Source organism: Scardinius erythrophthalmus, assembly GCF_964197995.2.
Source record: "Scardinius erythrophthalmus genome assembly, chromosome: 1".
In the NCBI taxonomy this organism is placed as follows: Eukaryota; Metazoa; Chordata; class Actinopteri; order Cypriniformes; family Leuciscidae; genus Scardinius; species Scardinius erythrophthalmus.
In genome coordinates, this window is record NC_138221.1 from 14,778,485 (window position 1) to 14,805,795 (window position 27,311).

Consider the following 27,311-nt stretch of genomic DNA (forward strand, 5'->3'; position numbering starts at 1 on the left):
GCTTATTTAACAAACACTCTGTCACACAAAAACACACAAAACACACAAAAACACACAAAACTCATGGAGTTCATGAGCTCCAGTCCCTAAGAGATGTATGCAGTGTGTAGTAGTCAGTGACACTCGTGACAAACTTGTGTACTTTACAAACAGAGTAAGATTTCCTGAATGTACACATATGCACCGAAACATTATGAAAGCCATTCTTCTTAACTTTATTATACTTCTTTTCAGGAGTTCTCACTGTGTATGAGTTCTCACGAGAATGAGAGTTGTGAAGCTTTGGGGGTGTTGATGGACTCGATCTACTCCATCTGTGTTTCGATCATCGTTCTGAATCCAGGAACATAGTAGTAAAAGTGCAATATATATATATATATATATGTATGTGTAGTGTGTAGTGCACATGGCACCAGGACACCCTAGGCCGGAGGTCGATGATCGACTTTGTGGTCGTTTCATCCGACCTCTGGCCGTATGTCTTGGACACTCGGGCGAAGAGAGGGGCGGAGCTGTCAACTGATCACCACCTGGTGGTGAGTTGGATCCGATGGCGGGGGAGGAAGCTGGACAGACTCGGCAGACCCAAACGTACTGTGAGGGTCTGTTGGGAACGTTTGGCCGAATCTCCTGTCAGAGAGATCTTCAACTCCCACCTCCGGCAGAGCTTCGACCAGATCCCGAGGGAGTCTGGAGATATTGAGTCCGAGTGGACCATGTTCTCCACCTCCATTGTCAACGCGGCCACTCGGAGCTGTGGCCGTAAGGTCTCCGGTGCCTGTCGAGGCGGCAATCCCCGAACCCGGTGGTGGACACCGGAAGTAAGGGATGCCGTCAAGCTGAAGAAGGAGTCCTATCGGGCCTGGCTGGCTTGTGGGACTCCTGAGGCAGCTGATGGGTACCGACGGGCCAAGCGGACTGCAGCCCGGGTGGTTGTGGAGGCAAAAACTCGGGCCTGGGAGGAGTTCGGTGAGGCCATGGAGAAGGACTATCGGTAGGCCTCGAAGAGATTCTGGCAAACCGTCCGGCGCCTCAGGAGGGGGAAGCAGTGCCCTACCAACGCTGTTTACAGTGGAGGTGGGCAGCTGTTGACCTCGACTGGGGATATCACCGGACGGTGGAAGGAATACTTCGAGGATCTCCTCAATCCCGCCGTCACGTCTTCCATTGAGGAAGCAGAGGCTGAGGGCTCGGAGGCGGACTCATCCATCACCCAAGCTGAAGTCACCGAGGTAGTCAAGAAACTCCTCGGTGGCAAGGCACCGGGGGTGGATGAGATCCGCCCTGAGTACCTCAAGTCTCTGGATGTTGTGGGGCTGTCTTGGCTGGTCACTCGGGAGGAGCTCAGATTAGAGCCGCTGCTCCTCCACATCGAGAGGGGTCAGTTGAGGTGGCTCGGGCATCTTTTCCGGATGCCTCCTGGACGCCTTCCCGGGAAGGTGTTCCGGGCATGTCCCACCGGGAGGAGACCCCGGGGAAGACCTAGGACACGCTGGAGAGACTATGTCTCCCGGCTGGCCTGGGAACGCCTCGGTGTCCCCCCGGAAGAGCTGGAGGAAGTGTCTAGGGAGAGGGAAGTCTGGGCATCCCTGCTTAGACTGCTGCCCCCGCGACCCGGCCCCGGATAAGCGGTAGAAGATGGATGGATGGATGGATGGATATATATGTATATATATATATATATATATATAGTAAACTAAGTATGATGTTATGTTCACTTAAAGAAAACTTCCAGTATTTTTGCAGGATAAAACTTCTAAACTAGTTTATTTAGAGTATACTTCAAAGTGTACTTTCATAAACTATAAAAAGGCATTAGTATTAAAGGTGCTGCAACTTCTTCACTCTACTAAAGCATAGAAATATCATAATATGTTTGCAGATATTTAATTTGGACTATTCCCACCACTAGATTCTTACAGACTGCACCTTTCAAATAGTAAACTACTAGTATACAGATGTTCACTTGTAGTACAGATGCAGTACAAATGAACAAGTTGTGCACTTAAAGTTTACAACTTGCAACAGTACAGTTCTACACTTATTAAATATATACTTTTTACATTATAGTAAAAATAGGCCAATTTAGTCCCAAGCAGTAATTAAATAGTACACTTACAAGTTTACAACTAGTAGATTGACATTAGTACACTTAAAATATATACTTGAACATTACTTCATAAAATGAACTATAGTCCTTATAAGAAGTATATTTCTTTTTCGTTAGTGAAGTCAGAGATGCTGTCGGAGCAGTCCAGTGCGCTTCACTAAACGGCAGACTCGCACGCAGTGAACGCATGCAAAAACACAGAGCAAACAAACATGAATCGCGTGCAGAGAAAGATAAGAAATGTCACAGATGCAGGTTTGCCACACACCATTCCAGGTTCAGCAAACTGGTCAAAGAGTCACTGCTCAAAACACAGCAACAAGTGTCAGGATAGTTTCACAGAGTCACTGTCGATGAGAAAATATCAGCTGTGGCACAAGGACTAAGATGAGTCCCATATCACATGATTGAAGCTGTCAATCAAGAGCTCGATAAGAGGACTGAAGAAGGAATTATTGAGGAGGTCAATGAAGGTGTATAATGGACCTCCAACCTCTTACTGATAGCAAAGAAAGACACGACAGAGGTGAGACTGTGTGTTGATTTAAGAGAGGTCAATAAAGCAGTCATTCGTGAAAGACATCCAGTCCCTACAGTTAATAGCATCCTTCAAGCGATGCAAGATGCAAAAGGATTTTGACAGGTTGATTCAGCAGAGTAGTCAACAAACTTCATCACACACAGATGGTGCTACCGTTTCCAAAAATTTCATTTTGGCCTTTCTAGTGCACCGGGGCTTATCAAAGAGCAACTGACTCCATACTTTGTGGATCACCAGGGGTAGATTGGTACATGGATGATGTTTTTAGTGTGTGCTGACACTGACAGAAAGCTGGAGGAAAGATTGAGAGCAGTGTTTGAAAGATTCAAAGAAAGAGGACTTGAACTGAACAAAGATAAGTGTTCCTTCACACTAGCTCATACTCAACACTCCTCTTCCATCACGTTGTTGCTGATTCTCCATCCAGACTTCCCTTGCCAAAGACTGAAACGACTGAAGATGTGGAGGATTATTGAAGAAAGTATTGTTGGTGCAGACACATGCCTTACAGGCACAAACAAGTGATGTGATTAAACTACTTCTTCAGCATCTGATTCAAGCAGTTGAGTTCACACAAACCAGTGGCCAAGTCCAGTTCCAGAAGTGTCAGTTCTGTATCAGCGTTGTGCGAATGAATTGTTGCTATCTGATGGACTTGTAGAAGGTAGAACTATGCGTCCCTCTTCTTTAGTAAATGCATGTTGTAGCATGCATGTATACATCACAGCATGTATAGTCAAGTCACCTTCATTTATAGAGCGCTTTTAACAATATAAATTGTTTCAAAGCAACTTTACAGTGATACTTGGAAATCAAAGTAACAGAGGTTGTTTTGGCTTTATAGCAGCTCCAGAATAAAGTCATTGTCCAGCTAAATCAAGGACATATCAAAGACATCTGCACTTCGCTGTATTATCCTAAGAGTAACGGGAAGATTGAACGGTTCCATCGATATCTGAAAAAGACGTTTTAAACATGCAATGCAAGTGTAACATTAACATATAAGGAGAAAATGGGTTTTAAAAGTGCAAGGTTTGTTTATTTGTTTATTTTTAAGGATCCCATTAGCTGAAAGTCTATGCAATCAGCTAGTCTTCCTGGGGTCCGTTCTAAAAAAAAATTACATTACAACAACAACAACATTTCGATAATCACATTTAACACATACACATTTCATATACATAAAATTCGTTTTTGGATAGGGGTCATTATATGACCATTATTTGCCTTTCTGGTGTTATGATTGTGCACAGAATTACAATACACTATTTGATTAACCAGAGAAATAGGCATTTTCATTGTCAATGTGTTATATATCATAGTGCTTAAAGTAACTGTCTTTGGTTTAAAGTGAGCCATGAAAGAGTATACATCTGATCTCTACTTGTTTTAATTGAGCAACCCAGAACAAGTCTTGCTGCTTTATTTTGCGCAACCTGAATTTTTGCCAAGTCCTTTTTAGATGCAGAGGACCACACCTCAGTGCAGTATGACAAGTGACATAATATTAATGACTCTGTTACTATTTTTAAAGTTTCCTGATTCATACAATGACAACATTTTTTAGTTAATGCAATACCGCATCCCATTCTGTTAACAATACTATTTATATGTGAGCTATCCTTTTGAGCTCATTTGAACTTGTGAATACAGAAGATGGATCTTTGATCAAAAGTAATGTCAAACACATGAGACATGCATCATTGTCTGTGGATTCAGCTGTTCCTGAGCTTGAGAAGGAGAGCATGAGCTCACATCTGCAAAGAGACCAAGTGCAACGAGAGCAAGAAAGACATGTCTACAAATGAAGAGAAGTTGCCAGAGACTTTATTTAGTTTAATTTAGTAAAGAAGCTGTTTAATACGTTTAAACATTAACAAGGGAAGACTTTTAGTATAGTGTATGAGTTCCCACGAGAACGTACAAGAGTTGGATGAGAGTTGTGAGAGGTAAGAAAAGAGATCAGGAGTGATAAACATGCAGTGATAGACGTTTTTATTTTGTGAAGTGGCTGAAAAGTGTTCACGTTTAGGGTTTATAGGGGGGAGTTAGGGTCTCAAAGATATCTATATAACAGTAAAATATATTTACATAAAGAAACTATTTATAATTTAAAAAGGATAATATTGTATAGACATTGTATTGTTATGTCCTGTAACTGAAAGGTATAATGGAAGCTTTGGCAAATAAATGATACATTTTAAAAAAATCTGTTTTTACATAATTTATGAATACGATCTGTAAATGAAAGAAAAGGGGAAGAAAAATCAAACGTTAGATCTCTTTAACATCTCAGATGTCTTTCCTAAACAAAAATGAGGTTGCTTTAACAACAAATGGAGACTCTAACACTCTCATATTTGTCTCCTCTAAAGTTTAGAAGATATGTTGGACTCTTTTCTCTCAGAACTGTCTCAGTTGTGTCTACTTTTATTTATCCTAAGGAATCTGAGATTATATGAGACACTGTTTCTAAAATGTTATTTATTTGGATTTATAGATTATTCGAGAATCACAACTAAGTCTCCTGAGCTTGAAAAGAGCAACCTCCGAGCAATAAAATATGAATATGAATGAGGACTTGAAAGAGATTACAGCAAGACAAAATGTTCTATGTTCCTTCCACCACATTCTCAGCTTTGACTCGTTTTCTGATTTATGAGAATCACAACTAAGTCTCTTGAGCTTAGGAAAAATAAATAAAATAAATATATGTTTCCTCTGAATCCTCCATGTGACTCTCATATTCAAGGTAATGTTGATTACCCTGCTCACATGCTGTTTACACAATGCTATCACATTTGTAAAAATGCTTATACAACAAGGTTAGTGTTACAGAAATTACAGTTCCAGCTTTAAACATAACAGTTGTTGATTTTATTAAAAAAATAATAATAATAAAAAATATATATATATATATATATATATATATATATATATATATATATATACATATATATGTGTGTGTGTATTCTTTCAAATTTAATACAACATTTTTATTGCAAAATGATATTATCCACATAAAACTGCCTGAAAATAAAATAGAAAATTGTATAAAACTGATGATCATGTTCTCCAGCATGATTTGAGATGACCCGAAGACCATCTTATGAAGAGTGTGAGAAATATATGAATCATGCACATAAAACATGTACACTGACGCAATTACAAAATTACACTACTGAATAGATTAAAAATATCTTTACACACAAGAACACACATAAAGCAGGATTAATTCACATGTGAGATGTGAGAACATGAGCAGGTGCTGATAAACAAACTCCCCTCCAGTATATAAAGATAAACCAGAGATCCACAGCGCAATATCCAGACATTCACATTGATCTACTGAACTGGTTCGTGTTACAAAAATACATAACTGAACCATGTGAACCTTGTAATAATTATTTATGTATAATTCTTTTTTTTTATTCTATGCAGAGTTTCAGTGTTCATTGAGAAACAATGGCGGTCTGGACTGTCTACCTGTCTCTCTGTCTTCTCATAGCTTTGAGTGCTTCAGGTAAGATTATTCTTACATTATTCCATGTTTCACATTATTGTTATATTAACATGAATTGTAGCACACCTGGGACTCTGTAATGACTAATCAGAAGAATGATCTAATACAGTATGTGCACTAAAATAAACCTAAGTTTGCTTCTTAATTATTATAGTAAATTAAGACGATAAAACGTGTGTATTTATATTATTATTTTTGATAATAAAATACATCAACAAATGTGTGTTAATCTGTAGTATATTTTTATTATCATTATTATTATTATTATTATTATTATTAGTAGTAGTAGTAGTAGTAGTAGTAGTAGTAGTAGTAGTAGTAGTGGTACCACTATTACTATACTGCTACTAGTTTTTGTTTTGTTTTTTTGTTTTATAGTATTTCTTTCTTTTTAAGAGGAAACGCATCCTGTTGGAAATAAACGTTGTGGTGATAAGGCTTTTCTTGTCTTCTACTAATGTTGTTGTTCAACTAATCTAAAGCGGTAATGTCAAACGAAACAATAAATCATTAAATCTCAGTTAATTCTCATCAAGAACTTCTGTAGACATTGGCAGAAATGAAGTCAAACTAGTTAGTAGTAAGTGAAGCTGGTAATGTTGTTTGTGGAGTTGTTTAATTAGATTTGGAGATATTTTATGTATTTTATCTTCAGTTCATCTAAGGCTGTGGCTGGAATTTAGTTGTAGTTCTCGTGTTTCTCTTTTTTTCTCTTATTTCTCTGTTTTTCAGCTATTCTGCTTGTTAGCAGCAGGTGTTCATCAGTGTCTGAATTCACTCATTTGTTTTCATTCACTGTCAAGTGGACTATATTAGTGAACTAATATATATTAGTGATTGAGGGTATAGGGTGTGTTTGCAACACAGCCTCTGAGTGTCGAATTCACAGTAAATTTCTGTAGGCTACTTTCAAGAAAAAATTACCCAGAATGCATTGGTTTCCTCTGGTCAATAAGAAAACAGTATGCTACTGTCAAAATGTGGCTGTTGTTTACAGCAATTTTAGAATAGAATAGAAAGTATTTCTTTGCAAACAAGTCTTCTTTAGAAGTTCAAAATTTTAAAAAAGTTCTAAAATAGAATATTTATTCAAAGAGAGAAAAAAAGACTTAATATCTTAAGTCATTTTGCTTTTTAAGTAAATTTATCTTGATTTAAAAATGTTTAGATATTTGTACTGGAAAACAAGACAAAAATATGAAGAAAATATTTTTTGAACTTTTATTTTATCTGACCTGACCCCACTGAAAAACAACAACAACAAAAACAAAAAACGATTTTGTACATTTTTCAGAAACAAGAATTAGGGAATTATTTTAACGATCTGAAACGCAAGTATCAAGCGCGAAACACAAGTAACTTTGTGGGCGGGTCTTGGGCACTGTTGCTATTATACCGGCGGGATGAATGACTCTTGCGCCCGACGCAAATCTAAAATGTGTTGGTCTGAAGTAGCTTCATTATTCATAGGTGTGGTTTGGGCGTAACGTGAAATAAACCAATCAGAGCGACATCTCATATTCCCTTTAAGAGCCGGCGCGTTTGTTCCACGGCGGATTGCTATTATAACAGCGGATTTGCCAGGCACGTGCCAGCAGCGGTTTACAGCTGAGGAGACCGACGTTCTCGTCAGGGCCGTAAAACACAGAGAATATCTATCTATCTATCTATCTATCTATCTATCTATCTATCTATTGTAATAATGTATGATTTGCAAAAATGAAAACTGATGCTTCTGTGTAGATGAGATAAGCAAAGTGTATGCGCGTTGTGCACATGCTACATTGATTATGGCCAAGCATGCGCCCTTAAAATAGCATATGAATAACATGCGCAACGCGCCACTGACTTTAGACTAGGTTTTTCCTGGTCAGTGGAGGAATTGTTGTATAAACCTGCAAAATAGCATCAGGGAACGTTTGAACGTTTCTCTTTGAATAAGGTTTATTTTGTCTGCCCCCACTGGAGAAAAAAAAAAAAAAGATTTTATACATTTTTCATAAACAAGACTTAGTATCTTGAGTCATCTTGCTTCTCATCAGTGGCAGTTTCAGGATGTTTTTTTGTTTTTTTCTTAAAGGGGTTCTTAACAGATTATTATTATTTTTCAGGTTTGGAACCTGACTACACAGTCAACTGGGAGGCCAAATCCCTAAAATCTCGGGACTTTGACTGTTACCCTGATGGGGGTTCCGATCAGGCCAAATGTGAAGCCCGTGGCTGCATCTGGGAGGTCAGAGAGCGAAGACATTCAATATTCAAAGACATTGTTTGAGCTGAAGTGTGTCTGTACTGTTACTGTTAGAACGTGATTCAACATCTGCTCCAAATGTTTGTATCATCTTTTATAGCCTTCAAGTATTCCCAACGCGCCCTGGTGTTATTACGCCGAGACCCACGGCTACGTCACCAGCAACATTGTTGAAACAGCAAGCGGCATCATTGTAGATATAGAGCGCAATACCGATTTCCCAATTCAGCGCTCTCAATCTCGAGACATCAACAAGCTCCGTGTGGAAATCACATTCCTGAGTGGAAAAAGCCTGCGCTGGAAGGTATGCTTTTCTACATGTAGGATTTAGACCAATACAATGACTAAATGTACCATTTATATTCATGCATTTTACAGATGCTTCTAGAGTTTCAGAGCGGTTACTTCCTTTGGCAATAATGTGGGGTAACACTTTATTTTGCTGGTACCTTTTGAACATTCTGTTACTTTGCAACTACATGTCAGGTAACACTCATTAGAGTATTAGCAGTGTAGGGGGTAATGCATTATAAGTAACTTGAGTAGTGTAATCAGATTACTTTTTAAAGTAACTAGTAAAGTAACGCATTACTTTTAAAATAAAATATCTTTGTTACTTTTTCAAATAAGTAACACAAGTTACTTATTAAAGTTCTAGAATAAATGTGAACATGCATTTATTTATCTCGCTTGCAGAAAACAGATTCAGTATTCCTCAAAATGAACAAAAACAGTGAAATGCAAACTCTGAATATAACGCAAACCAGCAATAATTAAATATTAAATTACACAATTAAACTTTATATATTTAATATTACTTTATTAAAGGGATAGTTCTCCCAAAAATTTATATTCTGTCATCATTTACTTTCCCCTCAAGTTATTCCAAACATGTATGGGTTCCTTTCTTCTGTTGAACACAAAAGAAGATATTTTAAAGATTGTTGGTAATAAGACAGTAAACATTAGCCATTGACTTAGTAGGAAAAAAATACCATGGAAGTCAATGGCTACCATCAACTGTCTGGTTACCAGCTATCTTTAAAATATCTTTGTTTGTGTTCAGCAGAAGAAAGAAACTCATACAGGTTTGTAACAACTTGAGGGTAAGTAAAAGATTAAAGAATTTTTATTTTTGGGTGAACAAATGATGTCCCTTTAACCAATGTCTTTGCTGCTGACCTTCAATAATCCAATTCAACCATACTAGAAAATGACTTTAGATAAACATCACTTTTAAAAAAAATTAAAAAATTAAAATCCCATTCTTCTTCAATCCAGAATGGCAGCACAGATGTTTGTTTGAGCTGCGGCCCCTACTGTATAGACGTAAATTTACCTGTTTATTTAACTTTTTTGCCCCTATTTTAACGATCTAACCACATGGTCTAAAGCGTGCGGTGCAAGTTTCGTTTTGTTTTGTTTATTTTATTTATTAAGCACTTTTACACAACTGACCATTGAACAAAGTACTGTACAATATCTAAAACACATAAAGACAACCATAAAAACACAACACTAAAACCCCACTTAAAATAACAGCTAAATAAACCTTCTATACCCCATTAAATACTAATGCAAGGAGGTATTCCTTAAGCTTGTGTTTAAAAACACTTAATGTTAGTGCCGATCTGAGAGAAAGAGGTAAATCATTCTAATGTTTTGGCGCTATCGCTACAAAATTTCCCATATCCATTTATACATTTTAAATGGGTTTCTTTTTAACTAACACCAAAATTTTAGATTAAAATTTATATGAATATGTCAGAGAAAGTGTCTATTTTTATTTGCTGTCACTATTCTCGGATGTCACCATTTATAATCACAGTATAAAAAATATTTACATTCATGTATTTGGCAGATGCTTTTATCCAAAGCGACTTACATTGCATTTAAGGTATACTTTGTTAATGCGTTCTCTTGGGAACCCATAATCTTGGTGTTACTAGGACCATTCTCTTAATCCAAATTAAGTAAATAGATGAATATATTTAGGACTGAATTTCAGACTACGACTGATTTTGGTCTTATTGATCTAGATCTTTGACCCAGCCAACGCTCGCTTCGAGGTCCCCGTTCCCCTCGAGCTGCCGGCCGCCCCAGAGACTGAGGAAAACAACAGACTGTACAGGGTTCAGATCCAGAACAAGCCATTCGGGATCCAAGTCATCAGAAAGAGCTCACAAGAAATCATGTGAGTAATTCACCTCAATTAACATGGTAACATGGAGTCCAGAGAGCTTCTCTTGCCAAAAATCTGGTAGTTTTCCTGTAGTTTCAAAAACTTGAGCATGTCCTTTTACATATATATATATATATATATATATATATATATATATATATATATGTGTGTGTGTGTGTGTGTGTGTGTGTGTGTGTGTGTGTGTGTGTGTTACAGCCCTTGCCATAACACAAAGAGGGTTAACACGGAAGGCTCAGTCCAATGGTTTTTTTATTAATAAACAATAATCATAACATAAACTTCGGGGAGAAAAGAAATAGGGAAAACAAGCGCCACTCGACCACCGCACCAATCCAACCTCCCAGATGTAACAACAGGGTTCTTTATATCCACACTCCTCTTACATGGTCCACAGGTGTAGAGAATAAGCTCCTAATAAGACACAAAATACACTTCCATCCACTAGAGGGCAGACAGACATTAGGAAAGGAAATAGTAAACAGTCAAACTACATGCACATGTAACAATATAAAAAAGTTTTTTTTTATCAATCAAGATTTTAAAAAATACAACTTAACATTGACGTGACCAGACAAACTAATCTGAAAAGACTGTGGGCCCTATTTTAAGGATCTAAGCGCATGGTCTAAAGCGCACAGCCCAAGTGCACTTAGGGCGTCTGAATCCACTTTTGCTTGTTTAACGATGGGAAAAATGCCCAGCGCATGATCTAAAAGGGTTGTCCACCGGATTCCACCATATCTTTATGTACACAATAATAATATTTTACACTGTTGTACTTTTATTTTTAATATTTGGCATGTTTGTGTGCTGCATTGCGTGGGGTGTATGGCAGGGCCCTGTAACTTAAATATGAGGCAAATGAGGGTAATTAACGACTATGTGATGCATTATTGAATCTCCATGACAACTCATAAGTGGCGTTAAACTAAACAAAGCAAACCAGGAACTAATACAACATAAAAGTCCATGAAAGTGAAAAATATAGACAAAGACAAAGATAAGTGAATGTCTGTGACATACATATGTCATTTACATTCATGTATTTGGCAGACGCATTACATTCAAAGTATTCTTTTTATGAACTGAATCTAATGTTTGAGTTGAAATTAAATAATGTTTTTATATGTTAAATAAAATGCATTAAATAAAAATAAATGTATAGGACTATAAAGCACAGTTTGCCTTCTTAATATAAGGAACTTATTTATCAGTGTTCTCAAAGTTCTGTTAAATCTCTTCTCCTCTAGATGGGACTCTGCTGTGCCAGGGTTTACATTCTCTGATCAGTTCCTTCAGATCTCCACACGCCTCCCCTCAAACTATGTCTATGGTGTTGGTGAAACCGAGCACCCCAGCTACAGTCATGACCTCAACTTTCACACATACGGCCTGTTTGCCAAAGACCAGCCTCCAGGGGTGAGTGTCCGAACCAGTGCTGATGTTTTACAAGCCTGATATATAATGTCGATTCCGATCTCACGGGAAAACGTACAAATTCTACGAGGTGGCTTATTCGTACGAATTCATACGACATGACTCGTACGAATTAGTACGTTTTTTGCAAAATCGTACATATTTTACGAATTGGCCAATTCGTATGAATTCATACGAATGACCTACCCCTGACCCCGAGTGAGGTCGTACGAATTAGTACGAATTAACCAACTTTTTATCATTCGTACGAATTCGTACGAATTGGTCGTGAGATAGCGTTGATAATGTCATCTGCACTTCACAAACGGCTGATTCATTCAGGAATGAAGTAAATGATATTGCGTCTGATATTGCGCTTATTGCTTGTTATACCATGGGCTGTTTAAATACTCGATTCTGATTGGCTGGAAGGTGTGCAGTAAAACCGTTTAATGCACAGGTAGTTCCAGTCAGTTTGATTACAGTTCGAAATTAATCCGCTACATTGGTAACCATAGTAACACAGATACACTTGCAAGTAGAGTGAGAGACGCATATGAAAACGTTTAGGTAGGCTAAATGGATGATTTTTGCATATCGTTTAATTTGTATGGTGAATATGGCAACTCTGAGAAATGGGCCCAGGCACAAGACGAAATAGAAGACTTGGAGAAGACGTTGAATGACAAAAAGCGGCACAAAGAATTAACAATAAATAAATGACATGATTAGTTCAAATAAAGATTGCCTTGTCACTGTCAGTGTTGCCTGTCATTCATAAATAATTGTAATAAATCCATTAAAGAATCATTAAGTTAGCTATATGCTTAAGCCACGAGGGGACTGTAGCTGCTAGACTTTAAAGAAGAGATCGACACACACAGGTAACGTTAACGCGCGCACGCATCTCTCTCTCTCTCTCTCTCTCTCTCTCTCTCTCTCTCTCTCTCTCTGTTCCTTCTCCTTCAGTTCTCTGTCTCTCTCTTTTAATAATGAATTTAAATAAATGTGAATTCATTCAAATAAAAGCAATCCGATGGCTCTACTTTATTTAAAGCGGACGGAGTGCAAGAACTGACGAGCCTAAACTTAAGAAATAACCGTCATTTCTACACGTCTGTTAAAAAATTACACTGTAAACATCAGTTACAGCTTTAACTTATTTTTAACTTGGCAAATAACCAAGGTATAAGCGGGATAATCCACGGCTAGCCATGCATTAAAGAATTTTAATGCACTTCGTAGAGGCGATTATCCGCTTCGCGTCGGGTGGTTCTTCGCCTCTACGTCGTGCATTAAAATCCTTTAATGCATGGCTAGCCGTGGATTATCCCTTACTTATTTTATTGCTCATACAGGGGTATTTTCACCCTGATATCTTCAATTTTCGGGTCATTCTGCTTTCTGTAGGCTTCAGAGAAATGGGATTTGCATTGTTCTTAAGCCAAATAAAAATCTCTCATTGACACTACATTGTCTGGAGCAGAACTGAAATCACAAACTCAAACTCTGATCTCTTTCTGCCCATCTGTAGTATAAACTGAACAGTTATGGAGTCCATCCCTTCTACATGGGTCTGGAGAAATCAAAAAACGCTCACGGCGTCCTCCTGCTCAACAGCAATGCCATGGGTGAGTACAAACACACACTGAACATGTGTGACCCACCGGACACAACCTGTGCTGAATGCTGTAAGAGTAACCAAAAACGTAAAACTTTTGATATGTTTTGGCTGTTCGTTTACACGACAACTGCGCTTTGGGTGTCTGAAAACACGAAGTTCTTAAAACAGGTTTCAAATTGTACGTTTTTGAAACTGGCATCGGTGTAGACAACAATAGCTCAAATGTCTGAATGCTTAGACACACTGTCTCATGGACTTTATTTTCTTATTAAATGTATTTGTTTTGGAATCTCTTGACTTATCTTAATCTTTGGACTTTTAGTATCGTGACAGAATAAACGACCTCAAAATGGAAATGGCAGATCAGTTGGCTGCCATTGCCCAAAAGGGACTTACATTTTTGGATTTTACTGGGGATTTCTGCCGCCACTAATTACGATGATTGGATACTAAAATCCCTGTTTTTGGGGAGAATTACCACTAGCCTGTAGACCTCCCAGATATCAAAGGACCTAGCTGGAGGGAGGCCGTTATCAGATGTCTAGAGAGAGTCTACCCTCGATCCATCCTACCACGCGACCCAGTGCCTAGCTCGCAACGACCCTCTGAGCACCACTAGTCTGACCTGGGGGGTTCCCTGTCCACACCCGCACTGGAGTGAGTGAGTGCACTCTGAACTCTGTGGATAAAATTCTGGAAATTGGAGAGGACTTTTCTCTGCCTCTGTTAATCCCTTCCTCTTCAGAAGTACCTGGTGGATCAGAAGAGTACCTCTTCAGCAGGTCCCAGCCTCCCTCTCCCACCTCCTCTTCCAGATCCTGCCCAGTCTCCGTCATTTCCAGTCAGTTTCCAGTCTGCTATCTGCGGCATGGATTCACCAACTGGACTGGAGGATCCCCTGGCTCTGCTGATCCTGTATCTCAACCTCGGCCCATCGCCCCATTGTCCTGACTCCTCTGCCTTCACTCCTTCCTCCCAGGGCATCACTGGGGACCATCGGGCTCACGACTCCACGGGGCCCTTTTGGCCTACCGGCTCTACATAGGTCAGACATCGCCAGCTCATCACTTTGGACATGTGAACTGTCCGCTGCGCTCCGATCCTCCACCTCTTCGGCTCAGTCTGGCTCCGCCTTCCCTCAGGCTCAGCATCATTCCTCAGTCGCACCAGTTCCATTGCAGCCCTGGTACCCCAGTTCCACCTCAGGGGTTGTGGTTGCAGCTCAGTCACACAAAAGCAGTTTAACTCCAAAGCCTGAGATGTCGCCCGGTTCCAGCAACACACCGTCTGCACCCAGGTCTCCAGCTCCATCGGCTCCGCAAGCGTCCCCGGTCACTCCCGTTTGCCTGCCTGCCTGCTCCCATCCCTTCACCAACTCCACTTGTTTGTTACTATGGTTACTGATTAATTTTGAGCACACCTGTTATTGTTCTGTTCATTATCTGTGTAGATTTAAGTTCCTCTGAGATCTCAGGTCACTGTCAGTTATTGTTACTTGGATGGACTTGGATTATCTGAGTTTATTTTCTTATTCATTTGTTTTCTTTTAGTATCATGACTTTTAGTATCGTGACAGAGTTACATGGATGATGTCATCCTTTTCTCTTTTTTTTTGTTGCTTGTTTTGCTCTTAGATGTGACCATCCTGCCGACTCCAGCTCTGACCTACCGCACCATCGGAGGAATCTTGGACTTCTACATGGTGATGGGACCCACTCCAGAAGCTGTGGTTCAACAGTACACTGAGGTGTGTGTGTGTAAGAGTGAGAGTGTGTGTGCATGTGCAGTACAATTCAGGAATGTGGTTGGGAACCACCATCTTAAGCCACTTGAATATATAATGTTCTAAAATGTATGTGCATCAAATGTAAAATATTTATCTCTTGGTTTTGTTTGACAGATGATCGGCCGTCCGGTTCTTCCAGCCTATTGGTCGCTTGGATTCCAGCTTTGCCGCTACGGCTATGCCAATGATGCGGAGATCGCAGATCTTTACAACGATATGAAAGCAGCTAAAATTCCTTATGTAAGCAACCTCATCTTTTACACTTCTGATGTCTTTGGTCATTAAATGTAATGATCATAATATTTGACCTTTGATCCCTCATAGGATGTTCAATATGCAGACATTGAGTACATGGAGAGGCAGATGGACTTTACGCTGGACAAAAAGAACTTCAAGGGACTGCCTGCTCTGGTGGACCGCATGAGGGCCGAGGGGATGCGCTATATCTTCATTTTGGTACCAACAATTCTTAATTACTGGACATTAAATGTTGTTTGCATAAAAGGGAACACAGCTTATAAATATAGATGGATGTAGTCTGACATCAGTATGGCCAGAAACAGTGAAATTTATTCTGTAGCAAAACTACATGCTTGCTTTGTTTGTGTGCTTCAGGACCCGGCTATAGCAGCCAATGAGACTAAAGGCTCCTACCCTGCGTTTGATACCGGGATTGAAAAAGATGTTTTCATCAAATGGCCTCCTAAGCTCAGCGATGACATTGTGTGGGGAAAGGTATGACAAACGCAAAGAGAAAGAAGAGCATATATTGATGTATACTGAGTCAATACCTCATAGTTTTGTTGACAGTCTAGTTTTCTCTGCTCTGCAGCACAGGTTTGGGGTTCATTATCCTGAGATGTCATTATTATGTTTTGTTATGCTACATTCTCCAGGTCCTAAAATGGAATTTTCCCAACTCCTACTTGGGAATAACCACTGAACGGCAAATTACAGTTTTTTTCGATTGCTAAACGACAGTGAGCACAACTGGAGCTACATGTGCAAAACTCTAACTACAGTCTGCACTACCAACAGTCACCTGAGCTAAACAGTTCACATCACCTGCAAAACTCACTCCAAGCAACACAACTCTTAACACATGGCTCAAAACAGGCTCAGTGCAGCCAAACACTATGCACAACCCTCACTGAGATAACACACACTGTCACTCAGAACACACTGAGAGGAAAAACACTAGCATCAAACACCAATACAGAAAATACAAACTTTTCATCTTTACAGTTTGAACAATTTCAGTGACTTCATACAAAGTAATATTTTCTTCAAAGAAAAGAGTGACATTTTTTCACAGGATTTATTTAATTTTTTAGAACATAACAATTCTTTAAGGTAAATGAAAATGAGCAGTTTGCTTCAATAGTCTGTAGTAATTTACGGAATTACAGTAATGAGAAAAAAAAAGGTAGAAACTAAAAGTACATACGAACATGTAAGGTAATGTAATATAATGTAATGTAATTCGAACAAATAATTGAGGGGCTAATCCTGCCTCTCTCTAGCATCAGGCCACAGGTTTTCATCAACATCACATCTAATATTCTCTCTTGCCATGCACCTGGGGAAGAACCTTCTGGAGTGCCTTATCCATCCCTGGCAGTCGTGTCCTCACATCCGGCACGCATGGCTTCCAAAAGAGACCTTTGGTCATGTGGGTGGTGACCAAACACTTTCCACCTCCACCCATACAGAAAAACAATATATTGAAATATATATATGTGGCATATATTCCAAATACATTGAAATATATTTGCATTGTTGGTCACTTATATTTATCATTTTGAAATATATTCTGAAATATAACAAAAATATATGATGTTACAGTAAGTGTGAAATATATTTACATATATTTAACTAAAATATATTTATTGGGCCAATTTCGAATATTTGCATATATTCCAAAAATATATTTCAAATATATTTATTTTGTGTATGGGAGCCTTTCAGCTGAGATTGCAATCAGCAGTGTTTGAAAGGCACAAGGCTGAAATCTATTCTGTTTTGAATGTGTGGTTCACAGTTTTGACAGCAGTGTGTTAGCATTTGAACAAAGTGCTGTAAATCCACAGTGTTGTGCAGGTTGTGGTTAAAGTCATGGGATAAGTGTGTAGAGTTTTGAAAACTGTGTTCAAGCAATGAAAAACGAACTAGAGTTTGGTCCACATGAACTGCTGCTGTGCAGACTGTAGTTAGAGTTTTGCACATGTGACTCCAGTTGTGCCCACTGTCGTTTAGCAATCGAAAAAACCTGTAATCAACCCATACTTCAGTCAGAAGTTTCATTTGATGATGAATGAAGCAAAATTCTGTTGATTATTTTCTAATGTGGCGGAAGAATTCAGATTCAGAGTTTCGGGTTAAATGAGGTTAAAGTGGGAAACTTCATCTGGAGCGCAACATTAGTTGAAGAAATTTTTTTTTTATTTGTTTGGAGTATTTTGATTAGAGAACCTGTTCATCTGATGTTTTCAGTCATATACAGTATGACATGGACATGAACTGAAAGCAGGAATGATCCTGAACCCCTGATTTTAGCAGTTGATTCGCTCTCATAGGTGTGGCCTGATTATCCCAATGTGGATGTGGACAATTCTTTGGACTGGGATACTCAAGTAAAGGTAACTGCCTCTTTCTCCCTTGTTCCATTTTTATTATTTTTCTATATATATATCGCTTTCTTTCTATTTCTATCACTCTTTAATCAGAGAACCGGACACCTTTTCTTTTGCTCCCCCATATTCAAGTCTATTCATACTGAAATCATCAGTACAATGGGGAGTCAAGCGATATGAGTGTGATATCATAGATACTATCAACCAGTCAGCATGTAGAAGACACAACATCAGCCAATGAGCACATACTAGTGCTATGCTGTGGTAAACAAACTCAAACTCAGAATCAGAACAGATAAGAAGTACATTACTGCTTAAACAAATGAGCAAACATCCAATCTGCATGTAGAAATGGTTAAAGCATCTTGTCCAACCTAATGCTTCTTTCATTTAAACTTTCAGCTGTTCCGAGCGTTCGTGGCGTTCCCTGATTTCTTCAAGAAAAGTACAGCAGAGTGGTGGGGACAGCAGATTAAAGACTATTACAACAACGTCATGAAGTTTGATGGACTTTGGATCGTGAGTGCTTTTTTTTTTGTCATTTTTCATGTTGGAATGAAAAGTAAACCAATTTCATGAATTCAAATTGTACAAGATGTTCGAGGACATCAGTGCTATTACGCGCCTTTGTTTCTCTTAAAAGAACACGTCCTTAATAATTAAATACCTCCAAAATCGAGGAAAATGATAATAATGTTGTTGAAATCTTAACAAGGATGTTGATTCATGAATACATCTTACTAGTCAGAGTAATGTTGAGCTGTGCAAGAACAAGTGAAGGTTTAGCATAGCCACGCCCCATTTCTACACTCTTTGAGTGTATTTGCATATCATCACAGTTATCCTCTTTGGATTGATTGGATGATAATACTGTTATTGTGTTTTGCTTTCTGAAGGACATGAATGAGCCGGCCAGTTTTGTTCATGGCACCGTCGGAGAGAAGTGTTTAGGGGATCAAGCTTTGGAAAATCCTCCATACATGCCCCGTAAGTTCTTATGAGCGCATCCTGGCATGAATACTTGGCTCCAGAGATTTTACAACACCATAGTCAACATTTACGAGGCCTGCTCCTGACTGAAGTTTTTATAGTCGACCGGTAGTTGTTCATTTAAAACATTAGTTGACTACGCGCATGCTTATAATAATTTAATTACACCCTGAGAGTGAACTAAACCACAATGAGACTTTAATATTTTCAGCACTCTAGCACACGCATAAAGCTTGAAGCAAAGCACTGGCAAAAATCATGACTATGAGTGTGTCAGAAAAAATAGCAAGAATATATATAATCGTTAACTTTAGAGCAAGTGGACAAGTAAAGTTGCTTCTTAAATTTTTCAAATGATAAGCCATATTTGAGGTCGATGGATGATAGGCGAACATTTGGATTTCCTGACCGACACATTGTAATTACCACAAGAAGCGCTGTTAACGAACTCTGTGTGACTTCACCACTTTCTGTAGAGTTTTTTTTTCACACATAACATAACATTTTGTTTGACTAAGCCTCTTCTGGCCGATTAATGTTTAGTCGACTATTCCCAACATTTACACTAGTATTTAGCACTTTCTGTCCAAAATGTATGTGTGTGATCTTTTCCCAGGACTGGAGTCCATGCATAGAGGTCTGAACCATAAGACTATGTGCATGAACAGCGAGCAGATCCTCGATGATGGCACACGCGTCAAGCATTATGATGTCCACAACTTGTACGGATGGTCTCACACCAAACCCACCTATGAGTGAGTTTTCTGTTTCTCCATATTCACTACTATATTTATTTCTTGGTTGTTCTGATACAAGCTTTGTTTGCTTTGTGTGTTTATCATCATCATTATCATCATCATTATCAAAACTTTATTAAAGACTCACATGGTTCAAAACACAAACAGTAACTGACACAAACAATAACAGACAAATGCAAACAAACAAAAAATCACACAATATCACATATTTACATTTAGGCTAAAACGCCAATGGTTCCACACACTGGAGGAGAACCTGACTGAACTTAGGGCCGGGTTCATCAGTGTTGAAATTATGCTATGTGTATTTCACAGTGCTTTGCTTAGTACCACTGGAAAGAGAGGAGTGGTTGTTACCCGCTCAACATACCCGTCTAGTGGGCGCTGGGCAGGACATTGGCTGGGAGACAACTACTCCAGGTGGGACCAGCTTCTGAAGTCCATCATAGGTATGATGATGATGCTTATTATTTGTTGCTTCTTGGTCTCTACTGTACAGTTCAGTGTATAAACTAATATCTGTATGCATGAAAACCAAAACCTCCCTCCCTCTGTTTCTATCTTTCAGGCATGATGGAGTTCAGCATATTTGGCATCCCTTACGTAAGTACCTCTCTCGTCCTATTAATCTATCATTTGTGCTTAATTTCCTGTCAAATAATATTTTTAGTAAATTTGGGTTACACTAGCATGCAGCCACTACACTGACTCTAGAGTTTATTTATGAATGCTCTGTTTTTTACAGAGAACTATATTTGTGTTTCTCTCTATCACTCTCGTTCCAGACCGGCGCTGATATCTGTGGCTTCTTTAACCATGCCGAATACGAGATGTGCCTGCGCTGGATGCAGCTCGGAGCTTTCTACCCATTCTCCAGAAACCACAACACCATTGACATGCCAGTAAGAACACACACTCACATCACCTGTTTATGGTCAGATTGAGGATTTCTGGACCAAAAACTTGATTATCTTATTCTAAGCCTATAGGTATGACAATAGTATGAATGGATTGTGTCAGGTCTTTTCCCTTTTAAAAGCTCTCATGGTTTTTGCACATTATAATATTTTTTGGATCTAAAAATGTTTTTTTTTTAGATCCTTCATCACTGTGCTAAGCTTGTGTGAGAATCCATTCATGTTTTCTTCAGAAGTACTGAACGATGATGATCTGATCTTTGACAGAGGCAGGACCCCGTGGCCTGGGGATCGGAGTTTGCTGCTATGTCTCGTGACGTGCTGAATATTCGCTACACCCTCCTGCCATACCTATACACACTGATGTATGAAGCTCACGCTCATGGAAACACTGTGGTCAGACCCCTTTTGCACGAGTGAGTGTTTCTCAAGAGTTCACTCAAACACACATGAAAATCACCCAAAACCAGCTCATGTTGACAGAACATCAACTGTCCCTTTAAGACCTTCGTTCATCTTGTGCTCCTCTCTTTCCCTCAAAATATACACAACACTATATTACCAAAAGCATTGGGACACCCCTCCAAATCGTTGAATTCAGGTGTTCCAATCACTTCCATGGCCACAGTTGTATAAAATCAAGCATTAGGCATGCAGACGCTTCTACAAACATTATTGAAAGAATGGGTCGCTCTCAGGAGCTCAGTGAATTCAAGCGTGGTTCCGTGATAGGTTTCCATCTAGCTCAAGAACAGTGCATAGAGCTTCATGGAATGGGTTTCCATGGCCGAGCAGCTGCATCCAAGCCTTACATCACCAAGTGCAATGCAAAGCGTGGGATGCAGTGGTGCAAAAGCATGGGATGCAGTGGTGTAAAGCGTTGGATGCACGGGGGTGTAAAGCGTGGGATGCAGTGGTGTAAAGCGTGGGATGCAGGGGTGTAAAGCGTGGGTTAGGGTTAGGGTTAGAGGGATGCAGTGGTGTAAAGCGTGGGATGCAGGGGTGTAAAGCGTGGGATTCAGGGGTGTAAAGCGTGGGATGCAGGGGTGTAAAGCGTGGGATGCAGGGGTGTAAAGCATGGGATGCAGTGGTGTAAAGCGTGGGATGCTGGGGTGTAAAGCATGGGATGCAGTGGTGTAAAACGTGGGATGCAGTGGTGTAAAGCATGGGATGCTGGGGTGTAAAGCATGGGATGTAGTGGTGTAAAGCGTGGGATGCAGTGGTGTAAAACGTGGGATGCAGTGGTGTAAAGCATGGGATGCTGGGGTGTAAAGTGTGAGATGCAGTGGTGTAAAGCTTGGGATGTAAAGCAGCTGCCACTGGACTCTACAGCAGTGGAGACGTGTTCTCTGGAGTGACGGATCACGCTTCTCTGACTGGCAATCTGATGGACGTCAAGTCTGGGTTTGGCGGTTGCCAGGAGAACCGGTACTTGCCTGACTGCATTGTGCCAAGTGTAAAGTTTGGTGGAGAGGGGATTATGGGTTGTTTTTCAGGGGTTGGCCCCTTAGTCCCAGTGAAAGGAACTCTTAATGCTGCAGCACACCAAGACATTTCGGACACTTTCATGCTCCCAACATTGTGGGAACAGTTTGGCGATGTTCCTGTTCCAACATGACTGCACACCAGTGCACAAAGCAAGGTCCATAAAGACATGGATGAGTGAGTTTGGTGTGGAGGAACTGGACGAGGAACTGGACTGCCCTGCACAGAGTCCTGACCTCAACCTGATAGAGCACCTTTAGGATGAATTAGAGCAGAGACTGAGAGACAGGCCTTCTCGTCCACCATCAGTGCCTTACCTCACTAATGCACTTCCAGAAGAATGGTCAAAAATTCCCATAAACACACTCCTAAACTTTGTGGAAAGTGTTCCCAGTAGAGTTGAAACTGTTATAGCTGCAAAGAGTTGGCCAAATCCATATTAAACCCTACGGATTAAGAATGGGATGTCATTAATATGACCAGCTGTCATATCACCCTGTAGCCCAAGACTGGTTGCCCACTGAAGCTAAGCAGGGCTGAGCCTGGTTGGTACCTAGATGGGAGACCTCCTGAGAAAACCAGGTTGCTGCTGAAAGAGGTGTTAGTGAGGCCAGTAGGGGGTGCTCAGCCTGTGGTCTGTGTGGGTCCTAACACCACAGTGCAGTGATGGGGACACTATACTGTCAAAGAGCACTGTCCTTCGGATGAGACGTTAAACCGAGATCCTGACTCTCTGTGGTCATTAAAAATCCCAGGATGTCCTTCGAAAAAGAGTAGGGGTGTAACCCCGGCATCCTGGCCAAATTTGCCCCTTGGCCTCTGTCCATCATGGCCTCCTAATCATCCCCAAATACTGATTGGCTTCATCACTGTCTCCTCTCCACTAGTAAGCTGGTGTGTGGTGGGCGTTCTGGAGCAATATGGATGCTGCACATTGTGGTGATTGAGGAGATTCCCCCCTTCCATGTAAATCGCTTTGAGTTCCTAGAAAAGCGCTATATAAATGTAACAAATTATTATTATTATTATTATTAAAGTTCATGTGCATGTAAAGGCAGTCGTCCCAAAACTTTTGCCAATATTGTGTATCTTCATCACATTATCTTCAGTCCACCCTCTTGTTTCAATTACTGTACATCTCCCCCAAAGCATCATGGGAATGACTAATCAGAACTTGGGCCAGATTCTCTGTCTGTGTATTGCTCTCAAGCTTAAAAATGATGAGATCATGTTCATATGCAAAAATCATTTTCTTAAAGTGTTGTTTTAAACCCAGTTTCAAACTAATTTAAATGTCCTTAAAGCAAGATAAATGTACTTTGTTCTGCAACTCATGTTTTCATTTCATGCTCTAAACTCGCTTTCTGTGTTTTCCACTCATGAGCTGCATCATGTCCAGTGTTGATGAGATCATGTGAGATCATGTCCAGTGTTGAAGAGATCATGTGCAGTGTTGAAGAGATCATGCCCAGTGTTGATGAGATCATGTTCTGTAATGCAGGTTTGTCACAGATGAAAACACATGGAAGATCGACAGACAGTTCCTCTGGGGTCCCGCTCTTCTGATCACTCCTGCACTGGACCCGGTACTGAACACACACACACACACACACACACACACACACACACACACACACACACACACACACACACACACACACACACACACACACACACACACACACACACACACACACACACACACACACACTGTGTTCATGCTACACAAACACAAACTCCACTGTGTTAATGCTACAAGTCAGAGTCTCCATTAGTCATTTATGAGTTTTGAGGGTTGCTCACATAAACTTAAATGATGCCCCTGTACTGACACACATGTTTGTGTAGTTGTTAATTGCTGTCCCATTGGTTTTGTTTTGTGAAGGGTGTTACTGTGGTCAGGGGCTACGTGCCAAACGCTCGCTGGTACGATTACCACACGGTAAGCATTTCATCAGCAAGCTTGCCAGATTTCTGTTGCAGGTCAATGAAAGATCAGTCATAAGGCACTCTCTTTTCTGCTGGTGTGTGATTGATCCACCAGGGTGAAGTTGTTGGAGTGCGAGGACAGTTTGTGGATATGGAAACACCATTATGGAAAATTAACCTGCACGTGAGAGGAGGACACATCCTGCCCTGGCAGAAAGCAGAGAGCAACACACACTACAGGTCAAGAAGCTGCCCGCCATCTTTATTAAGACTTCTGACATTTCTCTAGAGTTGCATAGGATTTTATTTTCCACTTTCAAAAGGTTTCTTGCTAGACAAACAGTCCATTTTCTTTTACATATCCATATTCCACTCTTTCTGTGTGTCTTTAAGAGGTCATATTGTTGTTCATCAAGATGACCAAGTTTCTGATCACTGAATAAGTATTAAAGAACCCATATTATGCTTTTTCAGATATTCCCTCTCATGCAATGTGTAATAGAGCTGTTTGTGAATGTTAAATGTCTGCATTTTACAAGTTTTTGTCTCCTGAAAGAAAGAAGCGATTCTGAACTGCATGAAACAAGTCTTCAGTAATTCCAGTCTTACTTCCAAATCATTTGCATAATGCCGTCTGTGATCTTCATTGGCTGAACAGCATCTCTTTGCCCCGCCCTCAAACACTGTAGTTGTATCTAAAGCCCAATTTATACTTCTGCGTCAAACTCATGCCGTAGCTACGTCGTAGGCTGTGTGTAGCGCACGTACCCTTCGGCGTACCCTGACGTGCGCCTCTACAAAAAGGTAACAACGCGTCAACTCTACGAGGATGCTGTGATTGGGACCGCTCCCTTAGGTTTCGCATGCTCCCTCTGTGTAATTACGCGGAAAACGACGCAGAAGTATAGAGGCGTAGAGGCTCCGGCGTAGGTCCGACGCAGAGGTATAAATCAGCCTTAAGACTGGAATAGTTTGGTTCATGTTGTTCATGTCGAGAAGAAGCTGTTTTCTGCTGAGAAAGCAAATCCACTTTGATGAGATTGATACGGTAAAACCCACGCCATAATTTTTGTTCATATACTGTATCTGTGTATCAAGAGCTGAGATTCAGATATGATAATGAGCATTTGGTTTCTGGCCAATCACAGCAGACTGGGCCATCTGACCAATCAGAGCAGAGCAGCTGTCAGAGAGGCGGGGTTTCGAGAGAATGAATCCTTGACTAAAGCGTTTCAGACACTGAGATGTTGCATGTGAACCTGAACACTAGGAACCTTTCAAATATCATAATAGGGACAGTTTAATATGTAAATGTAGGTGTTAATATGTTTATTCTTGTGATGTCACAACACTAATGTAATGTTCACTGTTTTGTTTTGTGTTTTTTTTTTTTCTTGTAGTCGTCTGAATCCTCTGGGTCTTCTTGTTGCTCTTGATGATGGAGGTTCAGCACATGGATCCTTGTTCTGGGATGACGGAGAGGGAATTGGTGAGTTATATGTGTGAGTGTGTGTGTGAGAGAGAGAGAGAGAGTGTGTGTGTGTGTGTGTGTGTGTGTGGGTGGGGGGGGGGTGTTCTGAATATGTATCTTTATTTTAGTTTGTACATCACCATAAAACCCTTTTTTTCCTTCTTTCTCCTTACAGATACTGTTCAGAACAAGCGTTTCCTCTTGACAACTTTCACTGCGTCTTCGGTACGTTCATAAGTTTTGAAGAAAGTTATGTGTGCAGTTCTTTCAGATTTATTTGGATTGTGTTCATTAAATCCAATAGGGAATCCAAGTGTGTAACATGTGTGTGTAACAGTTGTCCTGTGTGTTTATGTGTGTAACAGATGTGTGTTTATATGTGTGTGTAACATCTATATGTTTATATGTGTAACAACTGTTGTGTTTATATGTGTAACAGCTGTGTGTTTATATATGTGTAACAGCTGTGTGTTTATATATGTGTGTAACATCTGTGTGTTGATCTGTATAGGGTGTTCTGACCAGCATGGTTCCCACAGACGGTCTGGCCCAGGCCGACAGGTTGACTCTGGGTCTGGTGAAGGTGTGGGGTGTAACAGCGCCCGTCACTCGTGTTACCATGAGCGTGACTGGACAGCCTGACGTCGACCTGCCATTCACATATAATGCTCAGGTCAGACTCTTCATGCAAACATATACTTCAGTTTCACACTGTCAGAAACACTCCTACAAATGACATGTAGCATTACATCACTCGCTCAGCAATGAATCCTGTGCAGTGAATCTGCTGATTAAACACATCACAATAATCCACACGTGATCCACACCACTCCAGTCCATTAGTGTCTTGTGGAGAAAAAAGATTAAACAAATCCATCATTCAGACTTTTTAACTTTAAACCATTACTTCTGGTTAAAATACGAGTCCATAAAACACTTCTTCCAATGAAAAAGTCGTCTGGTCTGAATCAGGAGAGGAATACTCAATAATTGGATAACTCAATAACAGGAGAGGAATAATCAAGTACCATTTACAAGCCAGAACAACATGTGAGAGGACAACATGTGATGGACTTTTTCCCTGGAGGAAGCATTATTATGAATTATGGACTCATATTTTAACCAGACTCAGTGGTTTGAGGTTAAAATGCCTTGATGGATTTGTTTCATCTTTTCTCTTCACACAAGTTTAACTGATGGACTCGTGTGGTGTGGATCACTCGTGGATTATTGTGATGTGTTTTATCAGCAGTTTGGAGTCTCTTCACTGCACAGGATTCATTGCTGAGCAATTAATGTAATGCTACATTATTCCAAATCTGTTCCCATGAAGAAAACAAACTCATCTACATCTTAGAGGACCTGTACATTTCCAGCACATTTTCATTTTGTGGTGAAATATTCCTTTAAAGCAGATTTGTGTAGTAACTGACCATGAGTGTGTAGATTAGCTTTCATTCTGTTTGATAAACTTCATCATAAACTCTTTCTCTTCCTCTCCCTCAGGTTCAGGAGTTGCAGATTGATGCAACATCACAATCTCACACCATTGAAAAGCCTTTCACAATCACCTGGAACTAGGCTAAGACTCGGGCACCAGTCTACGGAAAGAGCAATCGCATGATTATTTACCTTTATTTACCAATGTAGTAATAAAGCGGTAAATCTAAAGTC

At 40.0% G+C, this 27,311-nt stretch overlaps 1 protein-coding gene across 1 annotated transcript; it reads left to right on the top strand.

The window, feature by feature from the left end:
* Positions 1-6,116: 6,116 nt before the first annotated feature.
* On the top strand, positions 6,117-27,311 carry LOC308695101 (sucrase-isomaltase, intestinal-like; the record flags this gene model as incomplete). The annotated part of the gene is made up of 25 exons (XM_081373067.1): positions 6,117-6,174; positions 8,286-8,407; positions 8,526-8,729; positions 10,465-10,619; positions 11,879-12,047; positions 13,579-13,675; positions 15,303-15,415; positions 15,569-15,694; positions 15,779-15,910; positions 16,070-16,189; positions 18,031-18,093; positions 18,490-18,606; positions 18,984-19,074; positions 19,694-19,832; positions 20,151-20,284; positions 20,404-20,438; positions 20,621-20,737; positions 21,020-21,168; positions 23,739-23,823; positions 24,123-24,179; positions 24,282-24,406; positions 25,567-25,655; positions 25,813-25,862; positions 26,149-26,310; positions 27,144-27,311. 25 exons carry the CDS (start codon positions 6,117-6,119, stop codon positions 27,216-27,218), a joined length of 2,784 nt encoding a protein of 927 aa, XP_081229193.1. The 3' UTR covers positions 27,219-27,311.